At 41.7% G+C, this 21296-nt stretch overlaps 2 protein-coding genes across 6 annotated transcripts in view; both read right to left on the bottom strand.

Moving 5' to 3' along the window:
* The window catches only part of BRIP1 (BRCA1 interacting helicase 1), a 73574-nt gene extending 72287 nt beyond the window's left edge, over window positions 1-1287 (bottom strand). For 3 of the 5 annotated variants that reach the window (XM_040618583.1, XM_040618592.1, XM_040618603.1), the window contains exon 1: window positions 542-644. The gene's annotated coding sequence lies outside the window, so the exon portion shown is untranslated. Of the gene's footprint in view, window positions 1-541; window positions 645-1175 lie in introns of those variants that run through there. The other 2 variants (XM_040618574.1, XM_040618565.1) reach the window with 2 other exon arrangements.
* Window positions 1288-1678: 391 nt separating this feature from the next.
* On the bottom strand, window positions 1679-21223 carry INTS2 (integrator complex subunit 2). The gene is made up of 24 exons (XM_040618617.1): window positions 20885-21223; window positions 20178-20316; window positions 19339-19441; window positions 18984-19097; window positions 18160-18290; window positions 17889-18062; window positions 17162-17388; window positions 16238-16363; window positions 15669-15740; window positions 15459-15573; window positions 14732-14800; window positions 14142-14276; window positions 13475-13651; window positions 12662-12770; window positions 11679-11783; window positions 11029-11193; window positions 10638-10839; window positions 9968-10093; window positions 8243-8432; window positions 7072-7314; window positions 5936-6043; window positions 4500-4605; window positions 4152-4328; window positions 1679-3299 (listed from the first exon to the last, which is right to left on the bottom strand). The coding sequence occupies exons 1-24, from the start codon at window positions 21175-21177 to the stop codon at window positions 3130-3132; spliced, it is 3576 nt and encodes a 1191-aa protein (XP_040474551.1). The 5' UTR covers window positions 21178-21223; the 3' UTR covers window positions 1679-3129.
* Between the last annotated feature and the right edge of the window lie 73 nt (window positions 21224-21296).

Below are 21296 nucleotides of genomic sequence, written 5' to 3'. Positions count from 1 at the left end.
CTGAATATTGGTAGAGATAAGACCCAAATCCTTGGGGGAAGGAGGGGGAAAGTCTTTTAGGATATTTAATAACTAAATATCATCAGTTTTTCAATCCTGTATGTCCATTAGCTTGAACACCATGACACTGCAAACTAGAAAGATACAGTTGACCACAGTAGCTTATACTGTTCATTTTAAAACAATGAGAAAATAAAACTGGACAATTAGTTTTTAAACATCTCATTTTTAAAGTAATACTTTTCTTCTACTAATAATAGAGTAATTATTCAGGGGGAAATGAGGTGTCATTCCTTTTACTATTCTGTGTTATCTTGCATTTCTCTCATGCTGGATAATAAAAGAAAGTCAGTTTCCGTATGACATAAATTTGTTGAAATTATTGAATTAAAAACCCTGAAGGGGCACAGACAGCTTAAAAAAAGGACAACTACATTTTTTAAACGACACAGTGGGGTTTCTTCTGATAAGTTTTCACCATTTACAGAATAAAAGAGCAATTTTGAATTAGCAGATGTGTGTGATAAATTAACTCACTAACCTGTGTCCTCATCTGACTTTTAATAAGTAAATATAAATATCAAGCAACCACGAACGCATGGCATGATTCAGCTTCATCACCGACTGCCTCAACAAGAAAAAGAAATCCTAGCAAAAAGAGATTGCTAGCGTGAGCTTACACCCCACCCCGCTGGCAGGAAGGGAACCGCAGCCCATCGAAAGGCCTTTCCCCGCCACCCGGGGAGCTCCCCGCAGCGGGCGCTGCCTGGCGGCCAGCTTCGCCCCGGAGCCGAGCGAGCCCCGCCGGACGCGGGGAAGGTTCAACCCCAGCGGGCTGGAGGCAGCGGGGGCCCTGGACCTCGGAGGGACCCTTCGTCCCGGGAGCGGTTGTGGGCGCACCGGGGCCACCCCGCAGGGAAACCGCGAGGCCGCCTCGGCCCTACTCCCGCCCTGGAGAGAATTGTTCTGCTTCTCTGCGGGCACGGAAAGCGGCTGCCATTCTCCTCTGAGCGCCGCCCCACCCCAGCCTACACAAAGGCACCTGGGCCTTCGCTTCTTTAAGCGGCAGGGCCCCCCAAAACCCCCCTTCCTCCCTCACCCCACTCGAGCCCGGTCCCCTCACAGCCGCGCTCCGCGCCCCTTCAGACGACGAGCGGCTGCGCGCGGCCGCTCACCTCAGGCGACGGCGGCCCTCTTCGCCGTCCGTCCTTCCCGCCTCCGCCCCGGCGCCAATCAGCTGACGGGAAGGTGCTCTGCGCCGCCAATCAGCAAATCGCATACTGAGCCGCTCCCGCCTCCCACCTCTGCGCTACGAGAACCAGTGGCGGAGGGCCTTGTTGCCTTCCGGGTTGTGCTCGTTGCTAGGCAACCACGTGTTTACCGTGGGGGAATAATAATGATGATAATATTCTAATCCAGTATATTTAATAATATCAATAATATCATTTTTTTATTTACCGTGTTTTAGGCACAGTGCACAGAAAACACTTTATTGGGAACAAAAAAAAAAAAAAAAAAAGAAGACTATTTTTAGAAAATTCAGTGGCTTTTCAATACCACCCCGCTGTTCCCATTCCAGGGGCTGCTCTGAGCCCCCGGGAGCTTCCCTCGGGGCACACCGGGTGTGTACAGCTGGAAAACTTAATTTCCAAGGGAGTTGCCTGTATTAAGTCACACATGAGGGTTTTTTTTTATTTCAATACCACTACAGCATACAAAATTACACTTAGAACAAAGAAAAAAAATACATTTATAGTATTTACACACTTTACATCAAGATGAGCACAACGGCACAGCCGACTGGCTATGGTGTGCTGGTGAGCACAGAGCCGGTCGGTGTCTGGCAATTCTGTGTTCTCCCTCATCCATCTGGGCCCAGCACGGGTGGAAGCTCAGCTATGCAAGTCTTTCTCAAGACCACACTAAAGATCAGACCATTATTTCTGGAATAGAAACTGGTTTTAATCAAAAAAATAACGTATTTATTTATTTAAGGACCCTGGCTGCTGTCACTGAAGGGAAGAGTAAGGGCTGGACTGACAATTTAGCGACCCATGCGTGTTGGATACGGTGCTTGCTTCTGGCACAGCAGCCAAACCTCGTCTTTCTTCCTCTGCCGCACACGGTGCCGTGCCCCCCACCATGCCCCCCTGGCATGCCACCCCGCTGGGCTCCTGGCTGCGCCCCATCAAACCGCCACCAGCTGCATGAGGCACCAAGGGTTCGGCCTTCTCCTGCGCCCAGCTGCACGTAGCCGCTTCCATAGGGCTGACACCTGCCCTTCCTTTCATTATAAAGAAATCTACCTTCTGCCAGTCACCCCAAACACTAATTTCTTTTTTTAATCCTATCCTGATGACAACTGAGATACCTTTCACTTGTTTCTTGAAGTCTTTCTCATTTCTACTAAGTGATGTTAAAATACACTAAACCATCTGAGCTGTGTGAAAAATACGTACTCTTTAAAAAGCACCTTTATTCAGCTCATTTTGTAGTACTAGTTCTTTCTTTTCAAGAAACTTTTAAACCAGTTTCCAACTTTTAACAAAGGCTGGCTGATCTTTAAACAAAGCTCCCGATCTCATGAACTGAAACTGTGACCAATGGTTTGAAACACAAATTAAAAAAAAACCAAACTATTTTCTTAGTACTCAATGTGATGCTGCAAGTTACTTACACTTTTTCAAGTCTTCCTTGGAGTGTTTTATTTCCTCTTGCTCTGCAAGGCTCTGGAACAATAGTTCATTTAACTTAAGCAAAACGCTTCAATCTCAAATTTTTCTGACCCATCATTTTACTGTTTGCTCAACAAATTAAGTATTCACTTTTCAAGAGTGTTACAAAACTCTTTTGGGTGTGTTGCTGTATCACTTCAGACACCGAGCAAGCCTGAAAATCATGCTCAGTTTCACTGGAAATTATTTACTGACCCCATCAGCCTCAAAAGTTTTCACTGGAAGCAACATTTGCCTCTTTAATGAATTTTCTTTTCAGCCATAACTAGATTGAATAAATGAAAACCTTGGACTCCTTGTGCTCTGCTTCCTCAGTCCACTTCTGCAGCTTTCTCAAAATTCAGGCACCACAGACCGTGGGACTAGCTACAGTACAATTTCATTTGCCTTTTTCCTAAACTCCACTTACACTCATGTTTATTATATCAATGATAGTATTTTCAACACACTGGCATAACTGAACATCGGGGTCCACGCTTGCCATGTCCCTTGAACAACTTTTGTTAGATGAATCTGTACAAAGTCCTGACATTTCATGTGGTTTCTCCTTTAGTTGCTGGAGACCTAGAAAATTAAGTAGAAGACGAAGAGCACATGTAAATAAAGAAATAATTTTTAAAACTTGTTATACCACACCCATAACACACAAACACATGTGCTATGAAACCGCAAATTTGAGCCATCGCTACTTCATGCACCAGACTTAACTCCACAAATTATTTCTAGAGACACTACAACATTCCTTTTCATTCACCTATGTCTGACTCATTTGGGGATTTTTATATTCCCTTTTACTTCTTTTGACATAAATATCCTAGCATAGATAGCATCAGGGAACCCTGTATCACATGAATGGAGCATTTGTCTCTTGACAAAAAAAGACACACAAAAACATGCTCAAGATCAACTGGTACACTTAAACAGTTAATCCATGTTCACACAGTCGCTACATATTTATCCAACCACGCTATGTCATGGGTAAGACTTCAGGTAGCTCATGTGACTTTGCATTTCCGACAGATTAGGAAGATTTACGTGGCCATTACGCCTCAGCTGAGGGGTGGAACCATCCTTGCGTTCTCATAAGCCAGTGGCCTTTACTCACGTCTTTAATCCTTAGACTGCAATTCCAAATCCTACACACAACACCTGCACGCAGGGATACATCTTGGAATGATACAAGCAAGGAAATAAATGGAGTACAATGTTTAATAAAAGGGGTACTTTCAGCCCCTGTAGCCTCTAAACTCTCTCCTCCAATCCAGTAAACCCAGCCCTCCCTATTCCTTCTACATTACAGGACAACAGCAGTAAATTCATACTGCATTCCAACTACACTCAAACTTTTGAAACACTGAGAATAATATTCTCCCTGGACTATGACGCTGCTTTTGAAATGCAAAGTATTGGACTTACGTGTAATAATTGGGTCGAAGTCTCTTGTCTGTGTAGCAACATCAGAGGCACAAACTTGTCCTATTTGTATCAGCAGAGACATAATATCCTCATACAAAGGAGGAAAGGCTTGACAGAATGACACCAAACAAGGCAGGGTTGGCATAAAAAAAGTATAGCGCTTCGACTGGGTTAAAACTATGAAGGAAAAAGAAATGGATAAGTAAAAAGGAATTATTATAAAAATCCTGTCAAGAATTGTTGTACTTCTACAATCACAATTAACACAGCGGCATTTAGACACATTCAACCTAGACAAATAATTCTAACTCGCACAACCATGCACGCAGGGGTTGCTGGAGTGCTTACCTGTGAGTAGGGTCCCCATCACATTGATAGCTAAACGAGCCACGCTGAGAGATTTAGGTAGTGCGTACTGGATACACAAAAATGACAGTAACTGGATGGCAAATATCTGTTAAGTAGATGAAAGGCAAAATAGGAATAAGCAATAAAGTTACAGATTGCTTTGCACTTTCTAGCCAAAGCTCTTCACGTAACTTATGAGTTAGCAAATATTCTCTATTTTACCAATGAGGAAACTAAAGCCTGACAAGCCTTAATAATAGTTACTCTGAATTTTTTCTGCTGACATGAAGAAAAAACCCCACAAGTATTTAACATTAATCAAAGTATCAGTGTTAGTATTTCAAAATCTCCCCCACAGACACTGTTTGTTCCAAATTAATGATGAGCAACAAAGAAACACATGATTTACAATATAACTCTTGCAGTAACTTAGTATTTGAGAAGGGATTAAATAAGAGCAACTACAAAAATGGCCTGATGCAGGAACAGGAGTCTTCAGCCCAACAAATTTCAATTACCTACAACCAGCAAAATACGTTATCTCCCCTTGCCACAGTATACTAAATCGGGGCCTACAAATCGCTTTAGGAAGTAATAGTAATGATTATTTGCCATTTTTTTTCATAATCATCATGAGAAGACCTTAAAAAATATTGGTGAAAAATTTCAAATCAAACTCCTGACTCTCCCTTTGCCGAGCCTGTAGTAAGAAGAAACGATGACTCTCCAGATCGAAACAGTCTAACTTTGAGGAAAGCTGCACGTGTCATTCTTTGCTCTTGCTTTTGCAAGTTTGCAAAAGCTTGCTTTTGCTTTTGCAGTTAGACCAGGGAAGGACCTGGTAAGACAACTGGCAAAGGAGAAATCTAAACTGACTTAGAAATTCATGCCTTATAGTTTTTTCCCAAGCTTGCTTCAAGAAACAGCAGTAATATTCCCTGGAAAGAGACTTGGTAGTCAAGCTTCTCATGAGAATGAAAAAAATTTTGATTTTAAGGCTGCTTCATCTGTTCTACAGAATAACTTTGCAAAAAAGGTTTTCAAAACCTGAATCTTCAGAGAAGTTCCTGTAGCTATAAAGAATCAGATGAAAACTAAGTAAGTAAAACTTTGCCAACTGACTTATACTCAACATAAAGAATGAATGAAAGTCGTTACTGAAAAGTACTTTTGTTCATGTTCTTGAAGGTAATATTGAAATTCATGAGTATTTCCTAAGCAAGTGTACAGAGATGTGTTACAGGAGCTGTGACCTGAAGAGGATCTAAAGGCTGGGCTTTTAATTTAAGGTAAAAGTGCTCCAGATATTGCCTCAAAATCCCAGGCAAGTTAGAACAGGACTTTTTTTAGTGATCTTTTTATTTTCTCCCCTTAACCAATAGTTCATCAGGTTTAATGGCTTATAGTGATTCTCAAATTAGATGACTGTACAGTACCTGCTTTTCAAGTTCAGGCTGGGCAATGAGCTCCGGTATGAAATCCAGACAGATGTGCATTGACGGAATCCCCGCCACTGTCAGTGCCAGAAGTTCACATGGATAACCCTGTGTGATTAAGAATACAGATCTGTCAATGTTTCAAAGGTGGTTTAAAAATTCTGCTTCAATTAAGACTTTAAATTAAATCTGTGTTCATGCTTTTTTCAAAACCAATATACTTGTAAATCTCTTTTGTTCAGAATTATAAGCAACAGGCTTGTATCCCAAGGTAACAAGGGGCAAGCTGGGTGACAAACCCAGGGTCTGAATCGGTTCTTTATCCTCAATACTCCATGTACGATTTGCACAGAAACTCTCCCTCCACTCCCCAGACTAAATGAGACTGCAGTGACCCCTTCCTTCTGTGTCCTTCCCACGTTCCAGACTTCACCGCAGGCCCCAACTTGCTTATTTCACAACTGCACTGTTATGACTTTTTTAGCACATAATCAGTTCCAGGTCAAGGCAAATTAACTGCTTTTAAAGAGAGTGCCATCTGGCAATGAGCAATTCGACACACACTAAAAATGCATTTATATTAAAAAATTTGCTCAGCTTTCCCCTCTTCTTTTTTTGAAGGTGTACAGCTGCTTTGGCAGGGACAACCTTTCTCCTTCCACTCTATAAAGAGATAAACTGTGGCCTACCAGAAAGGAAAGATAAGATGTTTACATTTGAAGCCAAATTACAGTTTTGAATAATGGGTATACTGACTTAAAAACATGGCCAGAAAAAAGTAACCCATAAAAGATGTGGAACAAGTAATTATAAGATGATTAAGCCAGCTTTCCTTGGCCTAGAATGGACAAAGTCTTTTGGCATACAAAAGGGCACAGGCACAAACAAAGCATGTGTTTAACGATGAGGAACAGACTTAGTTTAGGTGCTCCCTTCTGGGCTACAACACAGAGTCCAAGCACTGAAGCGTGGAGGAAATGTAGGTACCGCCGATTTGACAAGACGGGAAGCAGAAAAGTGGGACAGTATAATTTCTGAGGAACACAGCAGCAGCATTCAGTATGCTTTGACCACTTCATTTGGCTCTTTCTTAACCAGAGGAACCATGAAAAGAACTAAAATAGTGCAAAGCAGACCTGGAAATGAACTAGTTTGACTATGTTGGGATCAGCTATGTACATCTGATGCAGCAGACAGCAGATGAGACACTGGACCTCTCGAAGATTACACAGCAAGCTATCTTCTTCTTCTAGCTCAGGACTCTTTGGGTCTGTGGTACTATGAACAGTCTTTAGCAGGCTGTGGGTATTACTGCTCTGGGCTTTTTCTTCTTCTGTAGGTAAGCAGATCTCTAGAAGGATCTGCACAGCAGCACTGTCCTGTGAAGAAAACAACAGAACACACATTAAAAACCCCAATGAGATCAAAGAAATCAAATACAAAGTAATGACAATTTAAGAAAGGGAAAACTGTCAGGTGGCTAGAACTTCTAGCTATAGATCTTTTTTATGTATAGATTTAAAAACAACTCAGTTCAAGAATCACAAATCCTGTAGAACATTACAAAACCCCCAACATTTCATCTGAGAAGTGAAAAAAAGCTTAAATGCAACAGATAATCATAATCACAGATAAAAAGTATGAATTCAATGGAATCTCATACTGTTTCAAAATAAATATGCCATTGTGCCTTAAAGCATCCAGATTGGACAAAATATGCACATGGTCATGTAATTCACAGTATTCAGAGACGACAACACTACTCATTTAAATATAAAACTTCCTATTAATTCAAAAATCATCTTCTAATAGGGACTATATATGTGACATTCTTCCAGACAGAAGCAAGAAGAGACTGTCTGTGAAACAGGGTTAGTCAAGAATTTCCATAACATCAAGCTAAGTTAACCATTCTTCAGCCTCACACTTTACAATGCTTGCTGCTTCTCTTAAATAACATAGCTCAAAAGATTATGCATAAATCTGTCACATTTATTCATGTTTTACTGCTCCAAATCCAAGTACAGGAAAAGTTTCTGGATAACAGAAGTGACGAGGCAAAAGGGTTAGCAAGCAGAACTCTTCTGTACTAACTAACAGAAAAAACCACTTACAAGGCAGTTAACCAACAGAACACTTCAGACCAGAAAATATTTTAACCATCTGAATACAGAGGCTGTTTTCATGGTAACAGAAGCCAGTAAAAAAAGAAGTAAAAAGGTCTCCTTTTTTAATTTCCTGTTTCTGCAATTCTGTTTTATCATTGTCTTTCCTTGCATCATTTAATAGCTATTTCTTCCCTCTTACCTGAGCAGCAAGCAATGCATTTTTTAATTCTTCCCTTGTAACCTCTGGGGCCTCTGGACCCATGGTATTGTTTTGCGATGGCCTAATGTCCTGCTCTGCTGTTTCTTTCAGGTGAGAATTGAGGTAAGCTTTTGAAGCCAGAAGATATCCATTCAACATGTGCAAAGTTATATCCATCAGAGGAGGACTCCTGATATGGGAATACGTGATAAAACAAAGGCATTTCAGTAGGCAGAACAATATGAACAAACTAAAAGCATCCTCAAAGGCTCCTTTTGCTGTAGTCTGGTTCATGCTAAAGCTCTTTTCCCTAACATGGCAAAATACTAAAGGTCACAACCCCTTCTGCTGCCCTGCCATTCAGCCCTGCTCCTCTCAAGCACACCCACGGATGCATTCGCTCCACAAAACCAAGGAACTGCTGGAGAGACTGATTTCTGAGGAACAAAGGAAACCCGAAACAGGTCAGCTATACGTGAAATAAGGAAAAATAATTCTCTGAATGACTGGGACAAGTAAGGCAGACAAGCTCTGAACTACTTCCACAATACTAAGATGATAGTTTGCAAATCACATTGCATTATAAATCTCCCTAGTTTTAGAAATGTAGGATTTTTCAATTTGCATCCAGGGCTGAAGGGACATACATTTAAATATTTCACCTATGGGTTGGGGATTAAAGATGTCATCAACAGAAACTTGAGGTCTAGCAGAGTTGTAGCAACTCAAATGAAAATTGGATTCATGGCTCAATTGCTAAAGGCAAGGGGGGACAGAATACAAACAAGAATACGAAAAACAAATCAAATTGACTGTTCAGCATTTATTATGAACAAAAGGATAATAAAAAAGGAGGGAAATAAACCACAACTGACAGAAAACATGAAGAAGAATGCACAAGGAATAAAGCTAGGGGCTAAAGTATGTTTAAAATGATTAACTGTATCTTTTTAGAATAACAGATGCAATTTTGTTCGTTACTATGAAAAAGCAAAGCTATAATTTACAAATTTTGACTTACTGTTTGCATTATTTTGTATTCTCCTTAAAAGCTGGTCCATTACAATCGATTATGATCATTTTCACTACCGAAATTCTCAGCTTATTGTTCTGCGTCAGAGGCACAGAGCAGCATTACACATCCTCCTCTGTCATCACTGACATCTAGAGGAACTAATTTCCAAGTACTACTGAAACACTTTCTTGGGAAATTAAGCAAATCCAACTCTGTCACACGCATCAAGCACCCACTGGCAGAAACTGTTACCCAAAAAGATGGAACACCTGCAGGCCCAGGAGGGATGGCAAAAGACAGGGTGAAATGGAAGGGTATTACAGCTACAACCTCAACCCCCACCACCACCATGTGGCAGCAGCCATTTTAAGCACGCTGCAATGTCTATGTAGAACAAAAATCACACACATACAAATCTAAAATGGACGAACTATGTACAAATCCCAAAGTTTCCAATACAGAACTGGGTGTAAGGCTGTCCAGTAGACAGTATGACATGCTGAAACAGCACGCATGGCTCACTCAGTCCCCAGACTAAGCTTAATACAAAAAAGATGGAATTTACAAGCTCATACCATTAGTTTGAAAATACATTATGAAGTGCTGAAAGCTTTTAGAAGTTTTCTGTGAGACACTTTTCTGTTTAGCGTTCACTATGTATTAATCTAAGTACCACAGCACATAAAAAGCTAAAGGAGGGAGACACTTACCTATGGACTCTCTGATCGCATCTTAGTACGATCAAAGGATCAATCATCAGATCATTCTGAGTGTATTTCTGCTGTCGGACTATTTTTTCGGAAGGCTGCAGAGCATTAACAGTCATCACCCACAACCTAAAATGAGATTATTTTTATGTTTTTCTAATAGATAATCCATAAAACAAAAGGGATCACATAAGCACCTGGACACTCACTTCTCTCAGTTCGCTCTATTCTTCCAGGCCTATCGAGCAGCAAAAACCCTATACTTCATTTGCAGCCCCTGAAGTTAACCAAGATACAGTTAACTTACATTCACTGAAACTATAGCAAGCAACCTGTTTTCACTGCAACAGAGCATCCACTTCCTCTGAAAAGGCATGTTCTTACCACAGCGAGTTCGTGTTCATCAGTAATCTGTCATAAACGATATACACCCTAAAACCATCCTCCTATATTTTAAGTGCACTGGTGACTTCCTTTCCCCTGAGAACAAGAAGCACTCTCCTTTTAAAGGCAAAGTTCAAAAAATTCAACAAAGCAAAAAGGAATGCAACTCCAACACATTCTACTCAGTCACAGCCTCCAATTTCCTACAGGCATTGTGTCATTATTTTTGAAACAGAAAGTGGCATTCCACCTACCTGCAGCAACAAGCTCAGCAGTATTTTGAGCCTACCTTCTTGGCATCACAGTGTTAAGAACCATCCAAAGTTTATTGACAGTCTGAAGAATCCCCCGAGGGACTCCAGCATTCAGCAAGCGATACATATTGGATGTCAATACTTCTGCGTACGGGATCAATTCACCAGCTGACAGAAGTGTTAAATGTTCTAAGATCTGCATCAGCTGGGTATGATTTCCAGGCAGCATGGAAAATGCTATAAAATAAAGACAATGGCATCTTGGTAAAACTGCATTTTTGACATTTTTTTCTGACTTGGCAGCAGAAATTTTTCATGATATAAATGCAGTATGATCAAATGAATTAAATAGCTACACTCTTTCAAATCCACTATATGCCAACCAATTTGGAAAGAATGCTGTTTAGTTCAAATGAAGTTCTTTACCTTCTTGGAGCTGTTTGGGAGAGTGATTCTTTGCAATGTTTGTAAGAAGCATCCTCCTCAGCAAGGCATCAGTGCCCGTGATCTGTTCCTCACAGATCCAGTCGTCCACAATGCAGAGGTGCGGATAGTTAGTTGCAAGAAGGCGTAACAGTGCAGAATGCAAACCTTTAGGGGGATTAAGAAAGTATACATCTTAGATTTGAGTAGCTACGTCTGTCGTCTGAATGTATTTGTGCCTACCGTTTCAACGACAGACCTTAACTGAATCACTGCCAAGAAGTTCAAAGAGCTTGCATGTTTACAGCCCGATATTCTAACACCAACAGAAAGGAAAAGTTACCTTTTGGAAAGGTGGGAGGACCCTACAGTAACCAACTCTTAAACTCTGTCTGGAATAATTAAAAATTCTCAGCCAATTCCTATTCTATAACCTATGCTAGATAGGCAAGACCCACTCTAAAAAGAACTGCCTTTCTCAAACTTTCACTATTACTCTTCAAACATATCTGTAAATCCCACTAGTCCCTACCAACAGATTTTCAAAGGATGGGAAAGGCAGGCACACTACGAAACAGAGGACAGCCACAGAACTGAAAAGCCCCCTTTGTCTGCCTTCTTCACGCACATCAGGCTTCCACACACAGATATACCTCCCAGTTCCTGCTGCAGTCCTTGTGCCTGCCGGATGAGGTACTTGATTGGAATCTGATCCATTAATGCTGAGGAGTAAGACTTGGGTTTTTTCTGCATGGCAGCTGTAGGGGAACAGGACAAACAACCACGTCTAACAGTTACAGTTGGAAAAAGTTATTTCCCCAACTGAATCAATAAAGAAAATGCAAAGCACTTGTCTCTATATTGCTCTCTATCCAGCTAAACAGATAAAATCCCCAATAACAGACCTCATTCCTCTTAAAAGTATTAAATTAAGCTCTTCAGGAAACCGTTTCTGTGAACACTTCCATTTACAGATCTTCCTGGCATTTTCTGATTTGTTCGCAAGATCTCCACACTACCTTTGACCAAATCCAACTCATTCTGAGATCAAAGCCCAAATATGCATTTTCTTTATTCAAGGTTTTTTATTCTTAAAAAACCCAATTATCAGTTGGTACATGGAATTTAAACTGTTGTCACACACAACACCCCAGAGTGAGGTGGACGTTATAAATGCAGGAAGAACTGTAACTGATTTTACACTATCTCAGACTTGCTTGAATAGCATGAAGAAAACAGCGTTGCTGAATGCTGGAAGCTGCACCCTAAAAAGGGCACGTGAAAACAGCCACCAGATACAGACACCGTATTTTCACTGAAATTACACTCTGTCAATAAACTACGCAACATTCTTTTAAAATTTGTTAATTGCTGCTGTACTTACTAGAAGGTCATACACATTTCTGGTAACTTTTTGGCCACCTTGGACCTTTTTTAATCTGGAAAGCAAATGGTTCAACTACAGAGTTTTAGGAGAAACTTTTATGTCCTGAATTTCCATACCAATGCTGTATTTATTACAATAATCTAAACTTTTTATGCTGTGCTTGAATCTGACAGCAACATGAATTTTGATTACTGTTTTGCATCTACTTTTCAGTTAATCTGTTTTCCACTGATGCACTGAAACACATACCTAGTATCTTTGTGCTTGCCAGAAGTGCTTCTTCGTACGACAGGACATAGTAGAGGACAAGCAATTGCGTTGTGATGCTGTATCGCTGATTAAGACGAGTATTTTCTCCCTGTACATAAAACCACATACAAAGGTCATGTTGCATTCCTGATTCTTGAGAACAAAAATTTGGATTTACCTGTGAATATGAAGAAAGGTAAGGCCTTGTATAAAAATATCAAGCCACAGGAGGTCCAAGCTGAAAGCTGCAGGGAACTTTCCTTTTTTTTAAAAAAAAAAAAAAGAACTTCAAACATAAAATGTATTTTGGTATCTTGGGACACTAATAGGGAGTAAACCCAGGATTCCAATACAAGTCAGTGCTTGCCACTCATTCCACACATGTCAAGTGGCCATTCTCATACTTCTATCAAAATGAAAATGCTTCTTTCAGAAACAGCTAGAGTGCTTCAGTTAAATAGTATTTTTATCCAACAAGATCAAGTCAATACAAAAATTATGCAGATCCTACATAAACACCTCCACTTCTCAATCCACAGAGCGCTTTCTTCGCATTTCGAACAGCATGAGGCGGTGAGTTCCCAAGGAAAAGGGCAAACCAGGGACAACTAGCAATCCTCCTAAAAATCTGAGTAGCACTAACAAGATTCACTTTGAAATACATGACCACAAGTGTAGTAGGAGGCAGTTTACTATACAGGCGTTAAAGACAAAAAGCGAGGCAACTTAAAGAATCTGCATCAAGCATATATACCAAATAGCAAACCACAGGGTCGCATTAAAGTACACAAATGAAGCAAAAAAGTTATTTACCCCAGAAAGTCCTTGAAAAACATTCAGTATCTCCTGTTCCGTGACAGGCTGATTTGTGGCCTCTGGGTTGGATTTAGATGCAGGATTAAGAATAGAGTTAATGTAGACATCAATAAGGGGAAGCAACTGAGGATGGAGTGGAGTGGTGGTTTCACAGAGCTGCCGATAGATCCAGTCCTAGAAAAAAACATGCCATTGCAAGTTCCACTTCAAAGCTGGAAGGCAATTCTTTTTGTCTGCATGTACGTCCCCTGTTAACTAGTTACAAAAAATGATGTAGCTGAATAAGGCTTTGTCTTTGGAAGGTGTAATACCAGTTCCAAGTTGGGCTTGGTGATAAACTCTGTATCCTGGACCCTGCTCTGTCCAGACCCACCAATAAAACTTGTCCTGGCTGGAAATATCATTCTGACTATGATTTTATTAAGCGTAGACAGGGGGAAGAGAGATAACTTTCTTATTATTTTTAACTTCACTAAATTGTCGTGTCTGGATTATGGAGCTAAAACCAGGTACCTTAACTTAATACACCATTCCTTATTAAATTACATGGTACTAGGCTGTAAGATTAATTGAGAATTCTGTTCCTATAATTCAACCAAAAAACCAGCTTGCAAAACCTATTCAACATTCAAAATTACAAACAGAAATAAAATTAAGGACATACCTTAATAGATACTTTGTGCTTGGTGAATGATCGACTTTTTAAAAGCTGGTAAATGCAGTGAATAGGTAAAAACCCCGTAATGTTGGCACTGAGATTGCCTGTAACAGGCACGCGAACTGCATGGGCTGTAACAACCTAAAAGAAAGTTATAATTAACAAGAAAAATACCATAAATATTCAACTTACCACAATGCACAAGCACGAGGTGACAAAGTTGCACAGCTACTTTCTTTGTGGCATTTCCTTATTTTTGGGTTTTTTGGAAGCTGAAGAACATGTTCACGTAGCTTAATAGAGTATGTGTAAAACTGTAGCACAAGTACTACATCACGAACAATTTCCTGCTACTGCAAAAACTAATGTCATGGTGGACAATTTTTCTCCTTTGCTTCCCCATTATTTAAAAAAGCTAAGTGTTCAAAAAGCGTAATCAGAACAGAGTACAAAAAGAAAGAACCAAGGCTCTTCAGTACCAGCAGGGCTTGGATTCTTCTTGTAGGTCAAACTGAAACAATTACAGAAGAAGGAAAAAAAGAAAGAAAATTTAAAAAAGGGGGGCAGAGGGGAAAGACAACCTAGGCTTAAAATACCTGTTCAGTGAAAATCTCCTGTGTGAAGATTGTCTTCATTCTGCTGAGTGAGCTGGGCTTAATGACAATCTGAAACAAAGAACAAAGTACTTGTAATTTTAAGTTCTAGCTTTCTTACAAATAAGTGCTGCAAATTTGTTTTATGAACCGCTAACTTTTAAGCTTTTTTGACTTGTCTTCACTGGAATACCAGGAAAACATTCACATCTACACTTTAAATGTAAACAATGTAAACAAAAAATATTTTCAAATGTCACAAGTTCATCACTCCACGTCTTCCTTAGCTTAGAAACTACCTACCTAGCTTTTATATTTGAGAGACTGTTTCACAATAGTAAATCGAAGGCAAGTCTCCCTTGGCAATTTTCAGAAATTAACTCATATATATAGATGGTTCTCTATTTAAAATAAGAAGTTTGCGGCTCAGTTTGGAAACTACTTCAACTAGTCCTCTAAAAAAGTTATTTGCAAATGATGTATTTCAACAAGTCACCGCTTTTTTGGAGATACTTTCACCGTGACGTCACTTTGTATCAAGGGGTACACATAGCGAGATGTTTTTCCACAGGAACTAATTCCCATTTTTTTACTTTACATTTGCTCTAAGTGTATTAGAAAACCCGAAGTTCTTCATATCAAAACTAAAGTAAATACAAGAGCATAAATACACAGTAAAAAGTCAATTTTAACAGAGAAATGCATGTGCCAGAAAGAGCTTAAGATTTACCTTCATTCCCAAGGTGGAGCAGACCAAATCAATGATAGCACTGAGCTGATTACTATGGAAATACATGGCCACCAAGAGAAGCATCTCTCCAAAAGAAGCAGACACACCAGAAATGCTAATGACAACAAAGAGGAAGAGTTAATCTCCAATAGGACGTAAATACACGTGAGATTACTGGAATCACTAAACACAAAAGAAGCCTGCTCTCACCTTTCGAAGTAAGCTTCTTCCTTTATCATCCAACTAAGCCACATTACCATGAGTTGCTCCTGTTCTGGGGTGCTGCACAAAAAAAATCAATCATAAAAGATGCTTTTCCTAGCAACTACCGCTACTTTTACTAACAATTACTTGCAGAAAAGCCAGTATTTGAGGAATCTTATGCCAGGAGACATTCTGTCACTTTCACTTCAGCATTAAACAGCCGCTAAGCACCGATATTCAGTGCAAACTCCAGTCCCATTCTCAGGCAATTTCCTGTCTTGAATGCACACAGCAGCAAGCTACATCCATGAAACACCTACACTGCTACTCTTCTGCACAGGGTCTCTAAAGAACTCAGCCATAAACTTGTTAAATGGAAAAGTGGCCTAGTAAGGCTTGCTTTAGCCTTCAAAAACCACCCCAAACTAAGCTAAGACACAAGAGCCTTCAATCAACATATGGAGATTTGTATGAAGAATTAGGAGAGACAAACTGTGCAGCTCTGGGGAGGTCATTGCCTTAACAGTGCTAGAACAGCAACATCTTTACAAAACTCCTCCTTTACTACGAGGTACCTGACAAGAGTGGAGAAGGCCAGAAGCATACAAAAGGAAAGAGATACAAAGCGAACACCAGCTGGAGTCGCGGGAGGCCGGCTGGTCATCAGCTGCAGTAGCTGCTCAGCTTCTTCATCAGTTGGCCTGAACAGGACAGAAAAAGAACAAAACCCATGCTGCTAATTCAAAAGCTGAGATTTCCAATCTCATCATAATAGTTACAGATTAAATTTTCTCTGGTTTTTAATCTGTTTATGAAATTACTATAAATAGATTAATATCAAGATTAACTGGTAATTCTTTCAACTTAAAGATATTAAAATCTGTTAGCAGAGAACACCAGTGAGAAAACTTCCCCAGGATATAATCCTGCCTATTAGTACCAAAAAATTAAAACTAACAATCCATAAAGATGCTACATTAGCACTCTCTAAAAAGTAAAAGCAAAGGAACAGAAATTCAAAACTCATACGGTGCATGTTGCTGGAGTTTTCACCTAACTTCTCTATGCACGGCTCCAACCACTTAGGCTGACTTCTTTTAAAGTCTGCAGAACTGATTTTGCAGCATTAAAAAGAGTGCTACATTTCTTTGCCTTATTTCAAATTTTAAAAATCAGCAAAGTTCATAACTAACTTTACTATTGGAGTAACAATTTTTTTCTGCTGAGAACAGTATTGGAAAGTAAAAAAACATACTTGTCACCACAGACCTTAGCATGACGTAGCATTTGCTCTCTATACTATAAAGAAGAAACTTCCATCAGCTGGCACGTGAGAAGGGTCTCCCCCTGCACTAAAGCTGCCCAACCCGGCCAAGGCTGTTTCAAGGACACAACGGCACTAAGAGACAGCTCGTGTTAAAAGCGCCCAAAGCTCTCAACCTCTGTTTAAACGGATGGACAGTGAATAAAAAACACAAGAGCCTTAAAACGTTCATTACTTCAGCCCAGCAATTCCCATCAAAGCGCAATAGAGACGTAACAATGAGCTGGCTTTCACGACATGCTCTTCCTTCAGTCCTGAATACACAGACACATTTGGCTCCATATCAACATCTGCTTCTTCAACAATGTGTGTGCTGCGAACCGTGGGAAGGATTCCCATGAGCTCCAGGAGCAGCTGCCTCCTCATTTGCCAAAGCACGGAACTGATATTATCTCTTTTTCTCTGTGTAAGAAGTTAAAAGATAAGAACAACAATGTAAAATTCATGCCATCAAACAATGTAATTACATAAGAGCTTTCATAACAATGAAATCAAGGAAAAAAAAGAAGGGGGGCAGGGGGGCAGAAATTGTTATAAAATACAATTTTCAGTACCAGGGCAACAGGCAACACGTGACCTTATTACATCAAACCCAAGCTTTAACTAACACAACTAAGCAAGTCAAGATGCAACATCCTATAGTGAACGCTGAGGATGAACATATTTACCAGGTAAACGCTGCAAACTTACAATTCCCCAGTTTCCTCACCTGACAGTCTCTCAGAGGAACAACCAAATGGCTGCCTGCAGGACCACCGTTTATAGATCTGATGGTCCCACTGCTCCAAAACACACCACAGGCTTTATATACATTCAGACAAACGCAGGTGCCCACATGCAGAAGAGTCAGGATAAGCCGCAGGAGTATTTTTTACAAGCAGAACAGCCAAAGATATTCATACCTGTTGGCCATTTCGGATGAAAGTTCCAAACCAAGTTCGAACCTTCGCATTTGTTCCAAGTAGCAAACCACTCACGAAACACACCAGGTCGCTCACTCCATCATCTGAGGATTCGTTTTTGGTGTGATCCAAGGTCAAAGCCACACCAAGACCTGGTAGATGACACTCTTCCACCTACACAAAATGCTCAGGCTCAATCATCTTCACTGACTCTAAAGATCCAATAAGGGTCATAATTGCGATTCCCATGACAGACCAACGACAGACTTACCACCATGCCTCGGACCCTCAGAGCTTGGGAAGGGTTCATTTTACACAGGTGGCGAAGTGCTTCTGTTCTACGACGGCCTCCAACACTTTCCTCATCCTGCCGTTCACCATTCTTAATCAAACCTCTACAGACTAAATACCCAACAGGAGGTGTAAGCAACCCCGCCCTTTCCAACAGAAAGCCACATAAGCATAAACACACAAAGCCAAGCGGTTCTGTTCAACTCACAATGATTTATTAGCTGGGCCACGCAAACCTTGTCTGGGCAAGAACTCATGATTACACTACGTAACAAGGAAATGGCCTTTCTCCTCAGAGAAATTACAGGGTCGTTACAGATTTATGTGTCATCCAATTACTACTCCTACTCTATCTAATGTAACCTGTGCATCTGGCAGCCCTGGAGACCAAAATCTTATTGAGGGGTAAGGGATGCTAAACAGGCACCACAAATACACATTTTTCACCTCATAATACTTGTCAGTCTAAGAGACAAGACCCATTAGCAAGGCTAGACCAGGTTCATAGTCTGCAGGCATTCAGTGCCTGAGCCAGCCTTTACAAAGGCGACCTACACAGGGAAAGCTACAACGTGCACACAACGAGTCCATAAGTAGGCTGCAAAAAAGAGGAATTAACACGATGAGAATGGGAGCCCATCAGCACCTCTGGGTATAAATGCACTCAAATTATATTTCACAAGCCAAACGCTCTTCAGTTCAAACCTGTATGACACATAGTTTAGCCCAGAATTAACTATACTGCTAGAAATCATTTCACACCTTTAGAAAAAGTAAGCTGGACAATAAGAAACTGTAACTCACCCTCATTAAAGCTGTCGGGAACATTGGCCACCAGCAGGCAGAGGAACCAGGCTCCGTTTTTAACATGCAGCAGAGCTTCAGCCACATCAACTATCGGCAATAGTGACGGCAGCTCTGGATAAAAAGGGGGTTTTAAAAGTCATGGTGTTTCACTGGGAAGCAAATAAAACCTTGCTTTTAATATGCATTTAAATAACATGCTCAGATCAATGAATGGAAAAGCAGTCTATGATCTATTCCTTTTTCAAAGCGCTAGAGAGCTTTGATGAACCTTAAATCAGCCACAAAGGCTCCAGAAGTTATTTTGTTACAACCATAAGAGTTTAGAAAACACTGTAAATACAGAATACTACACCTGCTTGCAAAATGCAGAGAACATCTGCTGCCTCTTCCAGATAAACAGGACTCTCGAAGAGCTCAGAAGATTTGAGAAAAAACTCACCATTTGATTCTGACACCTACAAGACATTATTCATCATCACTGAACAGGTTTTATGAAGCAGCTTGTCTCATCAGTCTTTTATGGCTTTAAATGCAGCAGATTGAATAAGTTAAAAACTGTCGAAAGCATACAGTTATAAACACAGAACAGGCAAGAACAGTGTTTAGAATAAGAGACATTTACTACTGGAAACCCTCCAATATGGCTGGTATCACTGCTTCTTTCCAGAAGAAAGAAAAATAGCTCACTGATAGTTCTAAAAAACCAGTAAGTTTACCCAAGGAAAATAAAGTGCTGGGAGGGGTGAGGAGGGAGAGTAAAAGAAATACCGTGGCTAATATTGTAGTGCAACAGAAGTAAAGAACTGATGGAGAAAAGTCATAATTTTGCTTTCAAATATGGTTTCTGCACTGATATATCACAAAATCACATTACAGTGCAGCATATTACAGAATATAGAGTCTGAATCATATTAGAAAAGATTACCCTCATTTGTTCTGAGGAAGAAAGACTTCCCCTAGGAAGCTGGGTTCACAAGGAGTTTAATCACAAACTACCGTTAAATCACACGGAGAGTTTAAGTCTTGGTAAGAACTGGAGAAGAGTGCTTGGTAAAAAGCAGGCAAGAACTGGAGAAGAGTGCTCACACACAACAGCAGCACCAGAAACAGAACCAGACAGGGTACCAACCTATCCAGAGCGCATTTTCAATGACATAAAATCTGCAGCCGTCCAGATGTAGAGAAGTTTACCTTGTTCATAATCGCTAGCAATTCACTAAGTACAAGACGAAGTCGACGAGGTGAATCGCTGTGTTCGAACTCCAGCGTCAGCCCATGCTGAAGCTGCGACACCAGGATGCTTTCCCCGCTACCTCCTCCCAGCTTGTGCCTAACAGACAATTAAAACCAACTATTAATGTTTCTGCAAACAGAGAAACGTTATCAGTTAAAGGAAGACAGTAATTCCATAGGGATTTCTTCTGTCACGCCAGCGATCGGAGAAGACTGCTGTACCCGTAGCACATCACGAAATGCGATTCAGTAACAGCATACAAATTCCAGGCACCTCCATTCCCCAGCAGCACAGGCAGCCAAGCGAGCGCATCCACTCGACCTGTTCCCCCCGAGGAGGGGTGCCAGCCGCACCCCCTGCCCCCCCAAAGCGGGCAGCTCCCCGCCGCTGCCCCCCCGCAGCACGGCGGGAAGAAGGGCCCCCAGGCAGCCAGTCCGCCCCAGCCCCCCGGCGCTGCTCTGCCGAACCCGGGAGGCGCTGACAGGTCGTTATGGCGGGGCGCAGCGCCACAGCCCGGTTTGGGCCGGGGGGGGAGCTTAGCAGAGCGCCTGGTTCCACCCCCCGCCAGGAGCAGGGCCCCTTCCCCCAGGCCGGGCTGCTCCGTCCCCCCCAGCCGCCGGCTCAGGGCCGCGGCCCCCCTCGGAGAAGCCGTTCCGCGCGGTACCGGAGCTGCTGCTCTTTGCTGGCGTCCTGCTCCAGGGCGTGGAAGTCGACGGAGAGCAAGGCCACGATGGAGTTGACGGCCTCCACGCCCGAGAGCAGCCGCAGGATCAGCTTCTTATCCTGCGCCCAGCTCTGGCTCTGGTCGGCGGGGGCGCAGAGCGCCATGCGCACCAGGCAGGGCAGCAGCAGCCGCAGCTCGGGGTCGCTCAGCGCCGCCAGGCGCACCACGTCCACCTTCTGCATGGCCTCAAAGGCGTAGGGGCTGACGAACTGCAGGCCGGAGCACTCCGCCATGGCGGCAGCGCTCCCGGCCCGCCGCCCCCCCCCCCCCCCCGCTTCCGGCGCGCGGGTGTCACGTCATGGCGGCGCACCGGAAGTGAGGTCACGGCGCGTGAGGCGGCCGGGGGGAGGGG

Source organism: Falco naumanni, chromosome 1 (assembly GCF_017639655.2).
Source record: "Falco naumanni isolate bFalNau1 chromosome 1, bFalNau1.pat, whole genome shotgun sequence".
NCBI classification, from domain to species: Eukaryota; Metazoa; Chordata; class Aves; order Falconiformes; family Falconidae; genus Falco; species Falco naumanni.
Note: the sequence above shows the minus strand (reverse complement) of the source record. Positions and strands in the feature narration are given on the sequence as shown.